This window comes from Erythrolamprus reginae, chromosome 1 (genome assembly GCF_031021105.1).
Source record: "Erythrolamprus reginae isolate rEryReg1 chromosome 1, rEryReg1.hap1, whole genome shotgun sequence".
Classification (NCBI taxonomy): domain Eukaryota; kingdom Metazoa; phylum Chordata; class Lepidosauria; order Squamata; family Dipsadidae; genus Erythrolamprus; species Erythrolamprus reginae.
In genome coordinates this window covers 68,680,304-68,700,183 of record NC_091950.1, presented here as the reverse complement: position 1 = coordinate 68,700,183, position 19,880 = coordinate 68,680,304, and the positions used below count along the sequence as shown (strand labels likewise).

Below are 19,880 nucleotides of genomic sequence, written 5' to 3'. Positions count from 1 at the left end.
TATTCTGACATATGCTATTCTACCATGTTACACCAGATATGCTGGGAAATCAGTGCCAGTTGTATCTTTTGATTGACTTTGTACAGTGACTATCATAATATTGATGCAGATTTCCTATTTAAAAATGTTTCTGAACAGGAAATGCAGGTTGCAAGCAGTCTGTAAATAAATAATGCAAGTGGTTCCACGTTAAATCTGAGTATCAAAATAGAAAAATAGTACTACTAGATAAAGTTCTTAAAATACAAAATTAAACATTTGTTCATATATTAATCAAGTCCCTTGGGCTATAGGCAATTAATAGTTCTTAAGTGAACAGTTGGATAAACATAATCAGAGCTCTACTGAATTCCAAACTAGATCCAAAATGTAACACTACTTAAATCATTACTATTCATTTAAAACCAATTATTATTTAGTTCAAGTAACCAAGTGGATTAGCATATACAAATATTGCAAGAATAACTTTACAAGAAAAACAAATTATTATATGTATTTAAAATTACTATTTTATGAAGTAATTTCTGACAAGAACCAAGCTGATATAAGAATATAATATATATAATAAATGAAAGTTAATTATAAGAAATCAATTGGAAGAGGTCCAATAGACTAACTTCCTGCAATCTGTATGCTGATTTTCCCCCAGAATTTCACAAAACCAAGATCAGTGTAGGGCATAAATTCTATACAGCAAATTCTGTCCCCTGTCCTAATGTTTCTCTTACTAGTATCATGTTTATAAATATTATTATATCTTTGCACACCACCAATACGCACTCGACAAAACAAATAAATAAAATGAAAATAAATAAACTCTTTATAAAATATTATAAATATTATTTATAATAAATATTATAAATAAATAAACCCTGTCTGATATGCAGGGCAATTTTGGCACTAACCAAATTAGAATTGTACACCACTTCCCAGAGCAATGAAAAACACCTCCCTGCATGAAAACAGCATTGAGAACTAAAACACCTAAATGAGGCTTATATGCAAACCATGAAACGTTATCTTCCCAAATCAAATAACGAAAAAAATGATCTGGAAAGTGATTGGAGAATTGTAAACCAAAGGGACACCTCCACTTTCCAGCTCCTCCTTTCCTAACACCTATATTCATAGAGTATTTGTAGGAACATACGCCGCTTTTTCCCCCTTCTCCCGGACGTGCAAGGGTAAGAAAATAAAATAAAGCGAGAAAAACCAAATACCCGCCCGCCCCCGGTCAAATTTCCTTCTTTTTCTTCCCGGCTGGGTAAGAGGGAGAATTTGGGGAAACAAATGAGCCAACTGGCAGGAATCCCATCCGCGGCTGAGATCCCTGCAGCCTGTTTTCAACTCTATGGTCGGTCCTAGCACCTGTTGCTTTCCTCCGCGCTTCCAGCTCTCCCTACCGCCTTGCAAAAAAAAAAGCCACACTGGGCTGCCCGTTTCTTCAAGGAGGGGGCAGGGTTTTCTTGGGGGACCGCCCACTTCCGGCCGCAGCTGCTTCCCTCTTCCTCCCGTCCCCGTTACTAGGTCCTCCCTGAACCTCAGAGAGGAACAGGCGAAGCGGAGCAAGGGAGGAGGAAGTCGAACTGGGGGTGGGTGGAAATGCAAATAGTCGATCGCGACTCTGCCGCTCCCTTGACGATAACGGAACCAGGCTGCTCTATGGACGGCGATGACCGGAAGTGATGTATTAAAAGCGGGACACGTGTGCCGCGCGGCGGAAGGAGCCGTGGGAAAGTTTGGCGGTGTTGCCGCGGCGGCTGCTTGGTGGGAGCTGCGACATGGTAAGTGCCGATTTTCGATCTTTAGAGCTATTAAAACGCGGAGCTTTGGTTTTAATGGCTCGGGGACGTAGGCCTGACCTTGTAGTAGCACCTCCGTAGGAAAAGTAATCCGGCCATTAATGACATGTATGGTTTTAAATGTTTTAATTGTTTTTAATTGTTGGTTTTAGATTGTTTTTAAGGGGTTTTAATGTTACATCGTAATGTTTCATTCTTTGGTTGTGAGCCACCCAGAGTCCCTTGGGAGTTGGGCGGCATACAAATCCCATAGGAAAGGAAGGAAGACCAAAGCACTTCTCTTAATTTCTTTTATCGATTGCTACAGTTCGCTATTAACATCATGCGGCTTGGTGTGAATTCAGCTTCGAATCTCAGTGGGTCATTCTTTATCAAGTGGACCGGGTGTCCACTTGACTGATTTTTGCAGCCTTATTTGAAAAGCAACCATCACAAAAACAACATATATGATAGGAAAAAAGTGCTCTTTGTAATGAAATAAAAATGAAGATGATAGAAGGTGAGAAAACAGCGAGCTCTGTTCCATCACCTTCAATCATCTTCATTAGAAATAGCACATTTTTCTATTGCTCTCTGTTTTCTCACCTTCAATCATCTTCATTTTTATTTCATTAGAAAGAGTCCTTTTTTCTATCATATACTGTATATTGTTTTTGTGACTGTTTCTTTTCAAATAAGGCTTCACTTTCACCTGGTCCACTTGACAAAGAATTATTATTATTATTATTATTATTATTATTATTATTATTATTATTATATTTTATTTTATTAGTGTCCACAGGGAAGGGATGTGGATAAATGGGTGTATATAAAAAAGAGAGGGTTTCCTAAAATTCCCATGAGCGATGTTCACCAACTCCCATCCTACCAGCCATAGTGGAGAGTGCAGGAGGGTGCAAGAAAGTTGCACTTTGTGTCATTCTAAATCAGTTAGTTTCCAAAGTATGAAGATAAAGGTGGGATATTGGGTCTATGACAATCCACTATGTCCAACTTACCATAGCCTTCTATAGCCAACTCACTTCAGGACAAGAGTTACATTAATATCAAATAATTGGTGGAATAGAATCATAAAAGAAAAAGTGCAAAAGGAGAGGGACAGAGTGAAATGTGAATCGCAGAAATTAAAATATTTTTTTTATTTGTTTGAAATTATTAAATTGAATTGGTAAATTGTCCTGCAAATTAGCTGTGGCAAATTGTCCCATTTCCTGGGATATACGCACTGGCCACATCATGCCAAGATCAGTTGACATAATGCTCTTACTGTTAATAGAGATCTGGACACAATTAAGAATGGTAATGTAGTCTTCATTTTTTAAATGATACTCAAAATAATCATGCAAAAGCTTCAGTTGACCAAAACCATGAAAAATGGTTACGTGAGGTTAGCATTTATTAGCCTTTCTGATGAGAAACAATGAAAATTATAGTTTTTGTAATTGAAGACAAATATATGGTAAAGTACACGGATTAATGAATGAAAGGATGGGAGAAAGACAGATGGACTGTTCTTGTGAATTTCATTAAACTTCCAGGAAAGAGAAAGACTTGTTCTTCAGAAGATAACTGAGAAATGTATGAATGTGAAAGGTTCCTAGCATGTTTAATGGTTTAGAAAGAAAGTGACAAATGATATGACAAATTGAGTTGAATTGGGTTGCACATGCAACCAGAAACATAAAAGGTTGCATACACTGGAAATAAATAACAAGAAGTGTGTATGAAAAACAAGAAGAGGTTCTATCAAGAAGGTAATAACTGAATGAAAATATAGGTGGGGTGGGTTGGCTTGGTCATACAGAGAGAATAACTAGGATGTGAGAAGTAAAAATGAATGAAAGAAAGGGAAGGAAAAAACATAAGGATTAAAATGTTAACTATTTTTTCTTTTTACCTGTCATTTTTAATTTCTTTGATTTACTATATTTTTTCTTTCTATTCTAAGTGTTAAATAAGATTATTTATTTATTCAAGCTAATGGCTGTTCTCACCTCACTGATGCTTCGGATCTGATCTGAGCTATTTCTTAATGTTCCAAAGTGAATTGGGGAGCAAAAGTGAAGCTGAGTTGACTTTGAAACACATTAGGATTGAACTTCAGCCTATGGGTGGTTGGCCTGCAGTATTGCACTTAAGCCTTAGCAAAAAGTCACCTGTCAGAAAAAAACGGAAAGATAGAAAGAAAAATATAACATGAGTTTAAATTTCTCCCATTTTATTGTGTCCTTAATTTCTTATGCCTTAAAATAAAATAACATTATTTTGAAATAAGATTTCATATTTGTCATAATGGCACTCACATTGTACTTTCTCAATCGTAAGACCATTGTGAATATTATTTCAAAATATTTCATTTCTTTATTTTGAAATTGAAGAATGGAGTGAAAATCCACTATCTACTAGGTAAAACTTGACTTTTGGAATCAAGTTGAGAAATTATTGTAAGAGTAGTGAATTTCTTTTCTTTTTCAATTTCTTTCTCTTTCTAGGGGAAACAGAAAAAAGCACGGAAATATGCTGTCATGAAACGCATGATCAGCCTTCGTGATCAGCGCATGTGAGTTTTTTGTTATCATTTAATCATGACAATTGGTGAAGTATTTAATCCAAAATACTTGCATTTTTATACTAATTATATTTATGATTCTATTTCTTCCAAATTTTGCCTCTGAGTAATTTAGTCAAGTTTCACAATATGTATCTGTAAATCTTTTGATATTTTAGTAAAGAGAAAGATCGAGCAAAACCTAAAGAAAAGAAGAAAGAAGATCCCAGTGCCATCAAGGAGACAGAAACGTGAGTACCAAATTATTCCTACCCTTACTGAATAATCAAAAAAGTATTTTGGAAGATATACTGTATTAAGATATATCCCCCCATTGTTCTTGGTTTTGGGGTGAGATCTAATGGTAAACTAGATGTCTCCAAAGGAACTGGGATGGCACTGCACAGAGAATGGCCAGACAGCAAATTCTGGTCAGCAGAGTCCCTCTGAACAAGGATCAGGAGACAGCTGCTTCTTGTGAGACCACAGAAATTGTGGCTTTTGTGATTGACTTATGAATCAAGTGGCTGGAAGTCAAGGATTTCAATTGCGCTTATAATCACAATCTGGAGTGTGATTAACCTAAAGGTTGCAAAAGTCTCACTTTTTAAATCACTATAGGTAGTCCTCAACTTACGCAGAATTTCTGTCCCCAAGTGATGTGGTTGTTAGGCAAAACATCACATGACCACATGGCTTAATGAAATGAAATGTTCCAAAAACTATTCTTACACTCTTAGGAAGAAGACTAGAGACCACATTATTCAGCATTTTAATACTCCAAGTGCATGAAAAACTTCCAGTTAGAATACTGCAATGACAAATAATGTGAACATGCAAAAAATATTTGATCAATATTGATCTTTGGTTTACACTAAAATAATAGTGTATTTGTGTTTTTTTTAAGTAACCAATATAACTCTTTGATTTACACTAAAATAATGTATTTGTTTTTTTAAGTAATAAAATCAGTGTTTCTCTTTTTCAGCCCCAAATATCCTTCATGTTTATTCTTCCAATATAACACACAACTAGGACCTCCGTATTACATCTTAGTGGATACCAATTTCATTAATTTTTCCATTAAAGCCAAGTTGGATCTAGTGCAATCAATGATGGATTGCCTCTATGCCAAATGTAAGTATCCTGATCTGTATCATTTATTAAGATTTACATTGGGTTTTACTGGTTCTTTTATTATTATTTCTGCTGACTGCTAGCTGCAGTTCAGAGTTCAAATCTCACTAGCTCAGGGTTAACCTCCATCCTTCCAAGGTGGGTAAAATGAGGACCCAGATTGTTGGGGGGCAATAAGCTGACTCTGTAAACCATTTAGAGAGTGTTATAAAGCACTGTAACAAGATATATAAGTCTAAATGCTATTGCTATTATTAGATTTGCAAATATTGCCATGTTTTCTAAAACAATTACATTTGAGTTAGTTAATAGTTATACGTGTGCATCTTTTCAGGCATTCCTTGTATCACCGATTGTGTCATGGCTGAAATTGAGAAACTGGGACAGAAGTATCGTGTAGCTTTAAGGTAAAAGTGTAATAATTTGATATGATTTGTCTAAAGTAAAAATCTGAAGATAAGGATTCATACTTTGTTTAGGATATAAATCCTACACTCCATTATGTTTTAATATTTTTCCATCACTCTATTTTCCCATGGGTTTCAACATCAGAAAATTAAAGAGAATAAGCCAGGGCAGTAGATCTTCCTAAATTCCTGTAGCACAAAGGCTCAGTTCTGCTTTCAGCTACATTTGAAAGAATATTCATGCCTGGGGGTGGGGGGTGGGGGGGGTGTCATTCTTTTTCTGGTGCAAAGAAAAAAAGTAGTGCATTCAAATATACAAAATAAAATATATTTCCATCTATTTTAATTATAAAATTGAGATATTTTATAGGTAGCACTGAATTTATAGATCATTCATAAAAATAGCATTGTATTAGATAACGATTAACCATTTATATTGGAAGAAAATTGGACTGTCCCTTTCTTGAACATAAATGGCAGAGAGGTGGTATGCTTGTATGATTTCTGAAGCACCTTTCCTAATTATTTTCAAAGCATGCGCTGTTCTTAAAAGTATCTTGAATGTCTCCTGAGAAAATAAGGAGCAACAAGTTTCCATCTTCAAATTATATAATACTAAACTAGACCCCTTAAGGCAGGGGTCGGGAACCTATGGCTCGCGAGCCAGATATGGCTCTTTTGATGGCCGTATCTGGCTCGCAGACAGGGAGCGCGCTACCGGGCCCCGGGCAAATTGGGGCCCGCAGTCAGCGGCTCCTTGCACTGAGCTCCCGCTCGCAGCTGTCCCCTGGCTCCTGCTCGATGCCACGGTTTTCGGCGCTGTCCTGCTGGGCCCCAAAGACGGAAGGCAGGAAGAAGGAGAGCTCCATTCTTCTCGCCTTTTTCCCGCCTTCCGTCTTTGGGGCACAGCAGGACAGCGCCAAAAACCGCGGCATCGAGCAGAAGCCGGGGGACAGCTGCGAGCGGGAGCCCCAGGAGGGAAGTACCGGCAGCGCCCCGCCCAGCTGAAGCTTCACTGGCGTCGGCGGCAAATGTCCTTTGTGTCCCGGGGGGGGGGGGGGCTGCAGCGGCCGCAGGCAGTCGCAGGGAGATGGCGGCGGCGAGAGGGAGCTCCAGCTGGGCTGGGGGTTCGGGGGGGCCATGAACGCCGCCCGGAGCCAATGGCTTCTTTTGGGCTTACTTGAATTCCTGCTGCTGGTAAGCGCGCGCGGGTGGCCGGGTGGGAAGGGCGAGGCGCGAGGGGGAGGCAAGTGGAGAAGCGGAGAGAGAGAGAAGTGGACCAAAAGAAAGAAAAGGGAAAGAGAGGGAGGGAAAGAGAAATGGAGAGGAAGGAAGGAGGGAGGGAGGGGAGGGAGGGAGAGAAGGAAGGAAGAGAAAGGAGGGTAGAAAGAGAGGGAGAGAGAGAGGAGAGAGAAAGGAAGAGGAGAGATAGAAAGGAAGAGAGAGAAAGAAAGAGGGATAGAAAGAGAGAGAGAGTGAGAGATGCTCAGTGAGCCTTTCTTTGAAGTTGCCTTTCTTTCTTTCTTTCTTTCTTTCTTTCTCTCTTTCTCTTTCTCTCTTGCTCTCTTGCTCTTTCATTCTTTCTTTCTCTTTCTTTCTTTCTTTCTCTTTCTTTCTCTCCTTCCTTCCCTCCTTCCATTTCTTTCATTCCCCCTCTCTATTTTTATTTCTCTTTCATTCTTTCTTTCTCTCTTTCTTGCTTTCTTTCTTGCTCTTTTTCTTTCTCTCTTTTACCTTCCCTTCCTCTATTTCTTCTTTTCTTTCTCCTTCCTACCTTCTTCCCTCCCTCCCTTCCTTCAGTCCTTCCTCTCTTACTCTCCCCTTTCATAAGTTTCCTTGCTTCCTTCCTCTGTTCCTGTCCCTTCCCCCTTTCTTTCTTTCTTTCTTTCTTTCCTTCCTTCCCTCCCTCCATTTCTTGCTTTCCTTCTCCTTCCTCCCTTGTTTCCTCCCTCATTCCCTTCTTTCACTCCTTCTTCTCTTACTCTCCCCTTTCACACCTTTCCTTGCTTTCTTTGCACCCTTCCTCTGTTCCTGTCCCTTCCCTCTTTCCTTCCTTCCTTCCCACCCTCCGTCCATTCATTCACCCATTCCTCTCTTGATCGCCCCTTTTACCATTCCTTCCTTCCTTCCTTCCGATGTGGGCCTGGGCCAGCAGAGTAGTTTGCTTTTGCACCCCGTCTCGAGCTCCCTTGGTGCCAACCCGGCCCTCCCCACTTCAGAGAGAAGGGGGAGAAAGAGAGAGAGAGAAAGAAAGAGAAAGAGAGAGATAAAAAGAGAAAGATAGAGGGAGGGAGAGAAAGAGATAGAAAGAGACAAAGAGAGGGGGAGAGAAAGAGAGAGAGAAAGAAAGAGAGAAAGGGAGATACGTACGGCTCTCGCGGAATTATATTTCAAAATATGTGGCGTTTACGGCTCTCTTAGCCAAAAAGGTTCCTGACCCCTGCCTTAAGGGCTGCACTTTAATCATTTTCTTAACACTTCCACGGACCCGGGAGGTATGTCATAAAGTTGTATGTCTTTTTCTTAGTTTGGTGTAGTTGGATTACAGAAAATAGAGGAATTAAACTTTTATTTGCCTTGCTCATGAACATCAGGATTTATCAGGACAAAAAAAAATCAAATTATGTTCCCCAGAATTCCTATTTTCCTGGCGAATGTATGGCAAAATTTAATGAAAAAAGACAAAATGTGTTCTTTTAAGTTTGTTTTTAATAATAAAACCTAATTACTCTGCAGGATAGCAAAAGATCCCCGATTTGAGCGCTTGCCGTGTACTCACAAAGGCACCTATGCTGATGACTGCTTGGTACAGAGGGTCACCCAGGTACATCCTATTCTATGGAACTTCTCTTGCTGTTCTGTTGACAAACAGCTTCTCAATTCGTTTTCATTTCAGTATTTTGGTGTTCTCATAACCAGATTGCCTCTTCCTCTTACAGCACAAATGTTATATAGTGGCTACTGTAGACAGAGACCTAAAGCGAAGAATACGAAAGATCCCAGGAGTACCAATAATGTATATATCCAATCACAGGTATGTGAGAAAGAATTATCTGACCCAATAAAACGTAGGTTTTGATGTTGCTTTGTAATTTGAACGTTCAAGAGCACGTGTACATTTATGTATATGTACGCATGGTCACACACTTGCATTTGTAGACAGCGAATCAATATAAAACAAACTGCAACTCAAACATTATATATGCCATGTTTTTTCAAAGTATAGGATACACCTTTTTCCTCCCTAAAAGAGGGTTTTCCTCCCTAAAAGAGGGATTTCATGAGGCCATTTTTGGCCTCATGAAATCCTGCCCCTGCATCCCATATTTTTGCAAAAAAAAGACCCGTTTATTGCAAAATAGGGTGCACAGAACATTTGGGAGGCCTGCAGAGTGCTCCTGAGGGCTGGTGAAAGCAAAAACACCCCTGTTTTATTGAAAAAACAGGACTTTTTTTGCAAAAATGGGGGCATTTTTGCCTTCCCCGAGCCCCTAGGGCCACTGCAGGTTTCCTAAAGCCTCTGCGCATCCCATTTTTTGCAACAAATGAGCCATTTTTCACAAAAAGGGGGGCATTTTTGCCTTCCCCAAGCCCATGGGAACATTCTTCCCAGGCTTCCCAAACCCTCTTCATACTCAATTTTTCTGAACTGCATATGCAGAGGATTTAGGAGGCCTGCAGAGTGCTCCCAGGGTCTGGGGGAAAGGCAAAAACAGAGCCATTTTTTGCACACAAAAAATGGGTGCACAGAGGGTTTGGGAGGCTTGCAGAGTGCTCCAGAGAAGCAGGGAGGACAAAAAAAAATCTTTCTTACCTCTTTGAAATCTTGGTGTGTCTTATACACCAATGTGTCTTATAGTCCGAAAAACATATTGGATCAAATTCATTTCATACCATTGTTTATTTCTATGTTACTTGCTTTAAATAAATATGTGTTTATTACATTTGTGCACTGCCTGATTCACAGGGACTCAGGATAGCTGATGGCACCGAATAAGCAATAGTATATAATAGTCCTTTATAATATGTAATTTTTCCTACAATTATTTAGTAATATGTTGCTTCTTCCGCTTGCTTAGCCTGAATGATGCAGCACCTTGAACTGCTGTCTTAATTGCATAATATTAATAGGTAATTCAAGGATTCTAAACTTGTACTGGCTTAATACAATGAGGGAAATACAGTGAACTACATAATTTTTCATTTTTTCTTTCTAATTTTAGGTATAACATTGAGCGGATGCCTGATGATTATGGAGCGCCTCGATTTTAAATATGACAGAAAAAGTGCCTGGCATGTTGAATTCCAGAACACTGAGCCAATTATAATGAACTTATAATCTGGGTCCATTTCTCCTGGTGCTTGGAATTTGAATTAATTCGTTAAACGAATCTCTTCTAGATAAAAAGGACTTTCTATTCCAGGGGTGTCAAACTTACTTTGTCACAGCAGTGTCACATGACGTATCAGGACTTTTTTCCCCTTCGCTAAACTGGGAAGGAGCATGGCCAGTGCGTGATGGCCCATGGGCTGGGAGTTTGACAGCTTTGTTCTATTCCATGATCTGGGATCTAGTATAAACATTTGTATTGCTTGTAAATATGTTTCTGAGAATTTCTTCTTTATTATTAAGAAATTGTCTCATGATACAGCCATTTTACAAATGTTCAATATGTGAACCGTTGGAGTGATTGTTTCTACAGAATTTATTACAGAAAATCAGACACTTATTTAAAATTGTCAAAACACTCAATAATTTGAAATTTGGGTGAAAAGAAACCCTCTCATCCATATATATATATATAATAATATGTGGAAAATTACAAGTATTGATCCTGGCATTAATTCTAATAATATGGAGAAACCAAATTGTCTATAAATAAAAATGTCCAAACCTAAAATAGTTGTGTTCAACACAGGCAGTTTGTAAAGTAAAAAACTTTTTAAAGTGACCCTTTGAAATATTATAGAAATTGCAAAAATATCTGTACTATAACATAGTGTTTATATTTTAGAAAATATTAAACAATGGTGTAAAATTGTACAGATGTTTTTGTTCATAATACTAAATCATTCAGTACAACAAAGATGTAGATTTTGTTTAAAAATTTATATCTGTGATGACATTGAAAACAAAAGGCGGAAAATTGAAATTAAATATAGTTGCTAAAGAAAGCTGTTTTGTTACAAGATCAGGCCTGCATGCAAAAATAATTGCTCTTCAAAAGACAGATATATTTGCTGAATAACATAGAGTGAAATTAAATAATTATTTAATTTCTACTATAAGTATCTTAAAGCTATGGATTAAAATGTTTTCCCAAATCATACCCTTTTTCACAATACAAAGTATTGGCAATTATTTTTTTCCTTCCTCAGCTCTCTTAGCAAGAGATGGAGCATTATATGATGGAAACTAAAATTAAAGATAGCTGCCAGAAAACAGTGTTTCCAAACTAAATTATTATTCTTAAATGTTGTCACTAATCTATTGAGTTTTGAGGTCTGGGACATGCTAAAAGATTTTCCATCATTGCCACTTAATCTAAACTGCAGGTGATTCGCAGTGTCTTCTAGCAGTCATCAATGTTTTGAAATACTGTTCAACTGGAGGAACAAGTTGCAAAATACCAAAATAGTTTTTGATGGTTACTGAAGTTCTCTGTCAGCCATCCCAACTTTGTCAGTTAGAAAAGAAAGATTCTCAAATTTGTGATTAAATACACTTTAGTAAAAGCAAGCGGTTACAACAGAAGCAATGCCGGATCTGAAATTTTCGCATCCAAACCATGTGGTTAAGTTTTATTTTCACCTTCTCCCTGGTTATCTTTGAGTATCCAATTAAATTCTAATGAATTGTTTAGGCAATAGTTCCTGTCTTTTCAAGCTGGATGGTTCTGCATTCCATAGTTCCACACTGTTTCACACCTTGGAATGGCCGGCAGTTCCACATGAAACGGCATAGTGCATAATTTTGATTCCTCTCCTGCTAATCTCTCCCCCCACACACTATCCAACCTCACAATACTCTCCCCCCACCCACCCTGATGAGTATGGCAGGCTGGCAGCAAGCAAAATATGGCATAACAGGCTGGCAGTCCTGACACTGCCTTAGCATGGTACTAATAAACCTTATTTAAATTGGGAGAAAAGAGATGGTTGTATTTTCCAATCTTTATCCTAGCGACATCCACTCTATATCTAACTCAAGATTAGACCAAGAAATTTGGTTCAATTGTTCACTTAAGTTCTGCTCAAACGGAAAGCATCTTTTGTAAGTTTAACAGCAAAGAACAATTTAGGATCTTCGTTACAGTAGGTGTGTATTTCATCTAGTATCAATGTATATGGTAAGGACCATAAGCAGGAAATGCTACAATATTCACTGAAGGATTTACATAGACTACCTCAGTTAGTCCTCAATTTACAACTGAGGCCAAACTTTGTTAATAGCAGTAGCATTTAGACTATATCCTGCTTTACAGTGCTTTACAACCCTCTCAGTCGTTACAGAATCAACATATTGCCCTCATTTTACTCACCTTGGAATGGTGAGTCAACTGAGCTTGGTGAGATTTGAACTTCCAAATTGCAAGCAGCTGGCAGGCAACAGAAATAGCCTTCAGTACTGTGCTAACCAGTGCGCCACCATGACTCCTAGCCAAACCTATTGAGTTTTGTCCCATTTTATGACTTCTTGTCACATTTGTGTGACAAGAATCACTGCAGTTGTTAAAATTAGTAACACCATTGTCAAGTGAATCCAGCTTCCCCATGGACTTTGCTCGTCAGAAGGTCAAAAAAGTGATCACATGGCCTGGGACATTGCAACCATCATAAATGTGAGTCAGTTGTATATAAACCATGTAACCATGGGGATGCGATAATGATCATAAGTTTGAAAAATTGTCATAAATCACTTTTTTTCAGTGCCCCTGTAACTTCAAACGGTCACAAAATGAACTGTTGTAAATTGAGGACTACCTGTATTTAGTAACTAGAGAACAAGATACTGGGCCACATGCACTCTTAATTCAAGCATTCTTTATTTTAATCATTTTACAAGTTTTCAACATGCCCATTGTTGGAAGAAATCCCTCTAATTTCAGTTCCAAGTGGGGGGGGGGGGAGAAAACTGGAAACGTGGCTACTTATTAGAGCGAAATGAAGTTATTCTATGGCAATAAACTTAAAATAGAATTCTTTATTGGCCAAGCAGGATTGGACACACAAGGAATTTGTCTTTGGTGCATATGTTCTCAGTGTACATAAAAGAAAAAGATACATTTGTCAAGAATGATAAGGTACAACACTTAATGATTGTCATAGGGGTCAAATAAGTAATCAGGAAACATAATGTAAATAGTAAGGATACAAGCAACAAGTTAGTCATAGTCATAAGTGGGAGGAAATGGGTGATAGGAATGATGAGAAAAAACTAGTAATAGTGCAAACAGTGTAGTTACTAAGTGAAATAATAAGTAAAAGATAATACTCAGTTTATTTTGATATTTATTTATTTATTATATAGACTTATACAGCGCCGTACCCCCCAAAAGACTCTGGGCGGTTCAAAGCCAAATACAAATAAAAAATAACATAAAAGCTCCTAAAAGCAATGAAACACTCTAAAGACAACTATCCTCCCTCAATGCATTTGGCCGGAAATCAGCGGCGAGCAGCAACGCCGTCCTCGTTTCGTCATTCCCTAATGAGTTTAGTTCTGAACCGAGACACTCTCGTATAAAGAAAGTCGCACCTCTATGACCCGCAGCGCGTCACGCATTTTGGCACGCAGGCGCAGAAGAACGCGCGGACGCCATCGCTGTCGCGGCCTGCGGAGGCCCGCGCTTTGCCAAGCCGACGCCCTCGGGGAAGAGCGAGACAGAGAGACCCGTTTCTCGGCACCATGTACCCGACGTGGGGTCTGTATGGGGCCACCCCGGGGCTTTACCCTCCGCCTCCCACGATGCTGATGCCGCCGCCCCCTTTGCCCGGCGTGCTGCCTACCTCCATGCCGCCGCCGCCGGTAATCCCGCCGCCTGTTTTAGGGGGTTACTCGACCAGCTCGGCGTCTACGGCCACTGCCGGGACTGCGGGGGGGTTCATGAGCCTCCAGGAGCAGCACCTGGTCCAGCTGCAGCAGCTCCAGCAGATGCACCAGAAGCAGCTGCAGTCGGTTTTGCTAGGCGGGGGGCCGCCGCCCGCCGCGCCTCCCCCGACTATGCCGCCTCCTCTGCCTTCCAGTAACCCCTGGCAGCCGCCGATACCCGCCGGACCGCCGCCCTCGCGGGGCTACCAGAAACAATTCAAGCACCGCGATCCCCTACCTCCGCCTCTGCCTCGGGAACCCCAGTTCCGAAACCCCCCGTTGCCGCCGCTTCCGTCTACGGACGAGGTGGCCGAGGCGCCGCAGCCCCGCAAGGAGTGGGAGCCGCAGGTTCCTTCGGCCAGCCCTGCCATGGATATTGACATGGATCTGTCTTCGCCTCCGCAGTCACCTTCCCAGTCTTTCCTGCCCCAGTTGGAAGCTGACCCCTATGTAGCCCCGGCGCAGAGTCAGATCCCGCCGCCGCAACCTTACCAGCCCCATTTGCCCTTGTCTCAGGCAGTTCCCAAGACCTTTTCAGACACCCCCTCTCCGGCTGCTTCTCAGCCTTACCCAAACCAGGCTCAAACTTACCAAGCCGGCTCCCAGTCGGCCTCCCAGCTAGGCCAGCCCGTTGCAACATCAGCCTCCCAGCCCGAATCCCACTTCCCTTCATCCCAGAGCGCTGCCGAAACACCAGAATTAAGACTGGGCAGTGGCCCAGAGAAAGAGTGTGAGCAACAGCAAAGCGGCTCCCGTACGAATCTATCCACAATGACCTCCCAGGTAAGGATGGAAGTAACCATTGCTGTCGGGACTACTAAAACTTTTTTTCCTTGTTTTTGGAAAGAGATTGATAAAATTGAACAGGTCCAAAGACGGGCTACAAAAATGGTGGATGGTCTTAAGCATAAAACTTTATCAGGAAAGACTTAATGAACTCAATCTGAATAGTCTGGAGCAGTGTTTCCCAACCCTGGCAACTCCTCCTATTTTTCCCCACAACAACTCTGTGAAGTAGGTTAAGCTGAGAGAATATCTGCCCCAAAGTTGCTTAATAGCTTTCATGCCTAAGGTAGAATTAGAACTCAGTCTCCTGGTTTCAGGCCTGGTGCCTTTAACTACTGGCCCAAACTTTGTTTTTATTAAAGAGTTGGTATGCTATTTGTGACGTCTGCTACTTTTCTACACACAGATAAAATATCTATAATGCTATTTGTTTTTAAGGTAAATGACACTATGCAAACAGAAAATAATTACAAAATAGTAAACTAAAGAATTAAGGGCATGAAGAAAAGTAAATACAATTTATTAGCATTACCATTTTGACATGTATACCTCTTCACAATGCTTTACAGCCCCCTCTAAGCGGTTTACAAAGAGTAAGCATATTGCCTGCAACAATCTGGGTCCTCATTTTATCAACCTTGGAAGGATGGAAGGCTGAGTCAAACTTCAGCCTATTGAGAATTAATCTGCAAAACTGTTGGCAGCCGGTGATCAGCAGAAGTAGCTTGCAGTACTGCTCTCTAACCACTGCGCCATCGAAGCTCTTTTCTATAGAATCTTATCTATATAAACATAGTTTATATAGATAAGATTCACTACATCTCATTATATCCTTGCAGACCCTCGTGTCTTCTAATATGTTCATGAACTGCTTCATACTTTGCTTTTTCATTTTTAAACATTTGACCAATTCAATCCAAACACAAATGTCATGACTTTCTTGATCATTCTTCCTTCATATATTTATTTCAAAATTTGCTCCTCTTTCATTTTCTTTCATCCAAAATGTTTCTTAGTGAATAATTTGACACTGTTGAGGGAATTATTTGTTTATCAGAGTGATGGCGTTCAGGAAAAAAACTGTTCTTGTCTCTAGTTGTCTTGGTGTGCAGTGCTCTACAGCAGTGTTTCCCAACCTTGGCAACTTGAAGATATTTGGACTTCAACTCCCAGAATTCCCCAGCTTGCTGGCTGGGGAATTCTGGGAGCTGAAGTCCAAATATCTTCAAGTTGCCAAGGTTGGGAAACACTGCTCTACAGTGTCGTTTTAAGGGTAGGAGTTGAAACCATTCATGTCCAGGATGTGAGGGATCAGTAAATATTTTCACCGCCCTCTTTTTTACTCTTGTAGTATACAGATCCTCAATGGAAGGCAGATTGGCAGTAATTATTTTTTATATACAAGTATAAAAAGTAGTCTTCATTTAATGACCTTAATAAGAACCAGAGTTTCTGTCACTAGGCAAAATCATTGTTAAGCAGAACAGCATTTGTCTGTGCTGCTTACCCACTGCCTTGCATAAACTCCCCAATAATTTATACAGATGAACTTGATAAACAGAAGAGACATAAAAAAAGGGAAATCAAATGAAAGGCAGCTTAGCCAACAGCAGTAATGTGGGAAAGGCAAATGGCTCAGAAGGAACTCTGGGTTTCCAGTTTCTTGGGATTTAAGAACGAATGAGGCGTAGAAAGAAATGTACTTTCAGAATTGCAAGATTTTATTAGCTTACCCCAACAGGCAATCTATGTCACCGTTTGAAGTTACCACAGTACTGTAAAAAAAAAATCTGGTTGGCAGTTCAGCCAAGGCCTCAGTTGCAACATAGAACAAGATGAAAGCCTTGAATCACTGTATTTTGATTCTATACAGCCCCTCTCTGTGCCAGGGTAGCCTTTGGTTTTCCAATAAACTTCTTATTTGGAGACACCCAAGTAGCAAGCCTTTTCTGCTGTGGCGCTCCCTCTGTAACTTCATTCCCCCAAGGTGAGGTTAGCCTCATCTATTAGCCATACGGAGGTCTTTAAAGACCTCTGTAAGGCTTGGTGGCCCAGCTGGATGTGGGGGAGAGGGGAACTGGGCTGTATGAACCGTGACGTATACATGATTGGCAGGCAAGCACACATGCATGTGAGTGCCCACCGGCCCATGGCTCACACAAATTGAGCTGTGCAGGTGTATGCATTCTGGCCAGCCACTCACAGGCTGAATTCTGAATAGGCCACAGTCCAGGAGTGGGCCAGGAACTGGGGACCAGGAGTGAAATGGTCCTGGATCAGGCGTGCCAGTAGCAGTGGCTGCCGGTAGTTCGCAGAAGTCATGGATGTTTCTCATGCACATTCATACATTCAGGGGTGCGCTCACTTTCTCTCATCCAGATATACCTGTACGCATGGAACCATTTTATAAGCCATAAACTCATGTCAGGAATCCCGCATCTTGGGAGTTGATGAGTAATTTGGAATTTTAGAAGCATCTCATAGCTGTTGTCACAAGATATTTGCCTTGGGGCAGGTTGCTTTCTACTGCAAAAGAAATAGAGAAGGAAGGGAAGAGGAAAGAAGGAAAGGAAGAAAGAAAGAAAAGGAAAGAAGGAAGGGAAAGAAAGAAAGAAAGTTTATGACCACAATTGAGCCCAAACTTTTGGTTGCTAAGCAAGAGCGTTGTTAGTGAGTTTCACAACATTTTATAACTTGGCCATGCCACCAGGTCATCACTAAGCCACACCCACCTGACATCAAGCCATGCTCAAAAAATAAGCCATGCCCCAAGAAGCGGTAGGGAAAATTTTTAGATTTCACCACTGCTGGGGACCTGCTTTAAAGCATGTTTTTTTCACCAGCCTTGGGGGGGCTACATGAGATAACTGATATTTGTTCTCCTGGTTTCTTGGGCTTTATCTGTTTATTTTTAATTTTTGGTCCTCTTAGTATGTTATGGAATTGTTTAATTCTTGTGTTCTACATCTCCCCAAATCATGTGTTTGTAATCTATCTACATAAATATGCCAAATAAATAAAACAAATTTCACTGTGCAACTTTAATTTGGAGGAGGCACTTTTTAATGCCTTCAAGTCAATCTTGACCCTCTGCAACTATCTGGAGTTGTCCCTGCTGATTTTTTTGGCAAGATTTTTGGAAGTAAAGTTGACACAGCCTTATTCCCAAGACTGAGACAGATTGACTGGCTTAATGTCACCCAGCTGACTTTGTGTCTAAATCAGGACTAGAACTCATGTCTTCTGGCTTCTAGCCTGGTATCTTGACCAGTGCATCAATTGGTTCTCTTATTTGAATCAATCATTGATATGAATTCTCTGTTTTACAGTAAATGCTGTAACTTTCTTCAGATTCTAGGATATTCTGTTTCTCTATGAAACTGCTATACTTCTACTTATTGTAGGAACAACAGCAATATTGGTATCAACAGCATTTACTTACTCTTCAGCAAAGAGCAAAAGCACATGCATTGGGACAACAGCCACCTACTATGAATGATGCCCCTGAACAGAGAAAAGAAAAAAGAGAAACATTTGGTTCTAGTGGCCTTTCTGAACCCAGTTTGAATTATGATCCCAACTTACCACATCCACAAGATGAAGAGCCTCCTGCGTCATCTGTTGAACCTAAGGTATTCTATTCACAGAAGTGTCACTATACATAATTATTCATTGATAAAGGGTTCCATCTTTTATTGATTTCAGATATTTAAATGCATTTATTGTTAATGGAAGAATGGTTAGTAAATCTTTGGATGGCCAAAAATTGCAGCAAGAATGGGCAACTGGCAGTGCTTTTTCTTTCTTTTACATGTTTTTTAATTGTTTACAAACATCAGATGTGAACAGTGTGGCACCTGAGTGTCTTACATTTTAATACAAATAAAATAATATTCATATTAACAAGCTTACCGTATTTTTCGGAGTATAAGACGCACCGGAATATAAGACATACCTTAGCTTTTGTGGAGGAAAATAGAGAAAATAATCTGCTTACCAGGTATTCATCTAGCTAGCATCCTTAGTCTGGTCAGCTTCCACACATTATTTTAATCCTCTGGCTAAGAGCTTAAAAAAATTATTCTGAGAGAGTAACAATGAAAGAGCTTGCAAGCCAGTAAGAGCTGGAAACAGCATTACCTGCTGGAAAGAGACAGTCCAAGCAAGTAGAACAATGGAAAAAACCCAGCCTCCTCACTGTCAGACTCAGGAGACAACTGCGCAGGCCATTGGTGCATCACTACATCAGGCTTTTCTCTGGCAGGATCTGCTACCAGCTGTACGTGCTGCTAGTGGGCCACAACAGTTACTTCCGTCTCACCAGTCTTTTTCTTTGGGCTTCCTTGAGCCTGCCCTGATTAATGTTGCTGAGATTTATGGTAACATTCTGCATAATTTTGAGATATCGAACAGAAAACTACAATCTTAGTCCTATAAATTCTTGCCCCCTGGCTGATGAATGTGCTGAGAGAAAGTTGATTCAATGGGAATGACTGTTTTTTATGGCTTTGGGTTTTTTAGGTTTTATATTTAATAATAATAATAATTATTATTATTATTATTATTTATTACATTGGTATGCCGCCCCTCTCCGGAGACTCGGAGCAGCTCACAACAATAATAAACAGTGCACAAATCCAATACCTAAAAAGCAATTAAAAACCCTTGTCATTAAAATAGTCACACAACCCACTCAAACCGTACATAAACCGTAATAGCTAGGGGGCATATCAATTTCCCCATGCCTGCCGACATAGGTGGGTTTTCAGCAACTTGCGAAAGGCGAGGAGGGTGGGGGCAGTTCTAATATCCAGGGGGGAGTTGATTCCAGAGGGCTGGGGCCACCACAGAGAAGGCTCTTCCCCTGGGTCCCTCCAGGCAGCATTGCTTCGTTGGATTAATTAATTGGATCTGAAATGTCATACATTGTTTTATTATATGTTGTAAGCCACCCCGAGTCCTCAGAGTGGGGTGCATAAAAGTCCAACAAATAAATAAGTAAATATAATAGCATCAATAGTTTTCAAACAAATATCAAGCCTCTCAAAACTCCCCCTCCCAAAGCAAGAGAAAGACGTATCTTTGCATAGTTCCCCATCATTTCTGTT

The 19,880-nt window shown here is 40.2% G+C and overlaps 3 protein-coding genes across 8 annotated transcripts in view; 2 read left to right on the top strand and 1 right to left on the bottom strand.

Moving 5' to 3' along the window:
- The window catches only part of AREL1 (apoptosis resistant E3 ubiquitin protein ligase 1), a 28,802-nt gene extending 27,349 nt beyond the window's left edge, over positions 1–1,453 (bottom strand). Inside the window, exon 1 of one of the 2 annotated variants that reach the window (XM_070754813.1) lies at positions 1,369–1,453. The gene's annotated coding sequence lies outside the window, so the exon portion shown is untranslated. Of the gene's footprint in view, positions 1–905 lie in introns of both variants that reach the window. The other variant, XM_070754830.1, reaches the window with a different exon arrangement.
- FCF1 (FCF1 rRNA-processing protein) lies at positions 1,446–10,938 on the top strand. Its single transcript, XM_070754840.1, has 8 exons — positions 1,446–1,784; positions 4,295–4,362; positions 4,530–4,601; positions 5,339–5,487; positions 5,822–5,894; positions 8,631–8,718; positions 8,834–8,928; positions 10,118–10,938. The coding sequence occupies exons 1-8, from the start codon at positions 1,782–1,784 to the stop codon at positions 10,164–10,166; spliced, it is 597 nt and encodes a 198-aa protein (XP_070610941.1). The 5' UTR covers positions 1,446–1,781; the 3' UTR covers positions 10,167–10,938.
- A 2,735-nt stretch (positions 10,939–13,673) lies between these two features.
- YLPM1 (YLP motif containing 1) overlaps positions 13,674–19,880 on the top strand; it is a 71,958-nt gene continuing 65,751 nt past the window's right edge. For 3 of the 5 annotated variants that reach the window (XR_011559416.1, XR_011559415.1, XM_070754801.1), the window contains exons 1-2: positions 13,674–14,769; positions 18,177–18,404. Coding sequence is in view for 3 of the 5 variants with exons in the window: in XM_070754801.1 (XP_070610902.1) it covers positions 13,804–14,769; positions 18,177–18,404 (1,194 nt within the window). In the remaining 2 variants the exon portion in view is untranslated. The remainder of the gene's footprint in view (positions 14,770–18,176; positions 18,405–19,880) is intronic. The other 2 variants (XM_070754793.1, XM_070754783.1) reach the window with 2 other exon arrangements.

Coding starts and splice junctions, on each gene's coding strand:
- FCF1 (XM_070754840.1), top strand. Junction 4,363..4,529: donor AGCCTTCGTGATCAGCGCAT/GTGAGTTTTTTG, acceptor TTGATATTTTAG/TAAAGAGAAAGATCGAGCAA. Junction 8,719..8,833: donor TGGTACAGAGGGTCACCCAG/GTACATCCTATT, acceptor TTCCTCTTACAG/CACAAATGTTATATAGTGGC.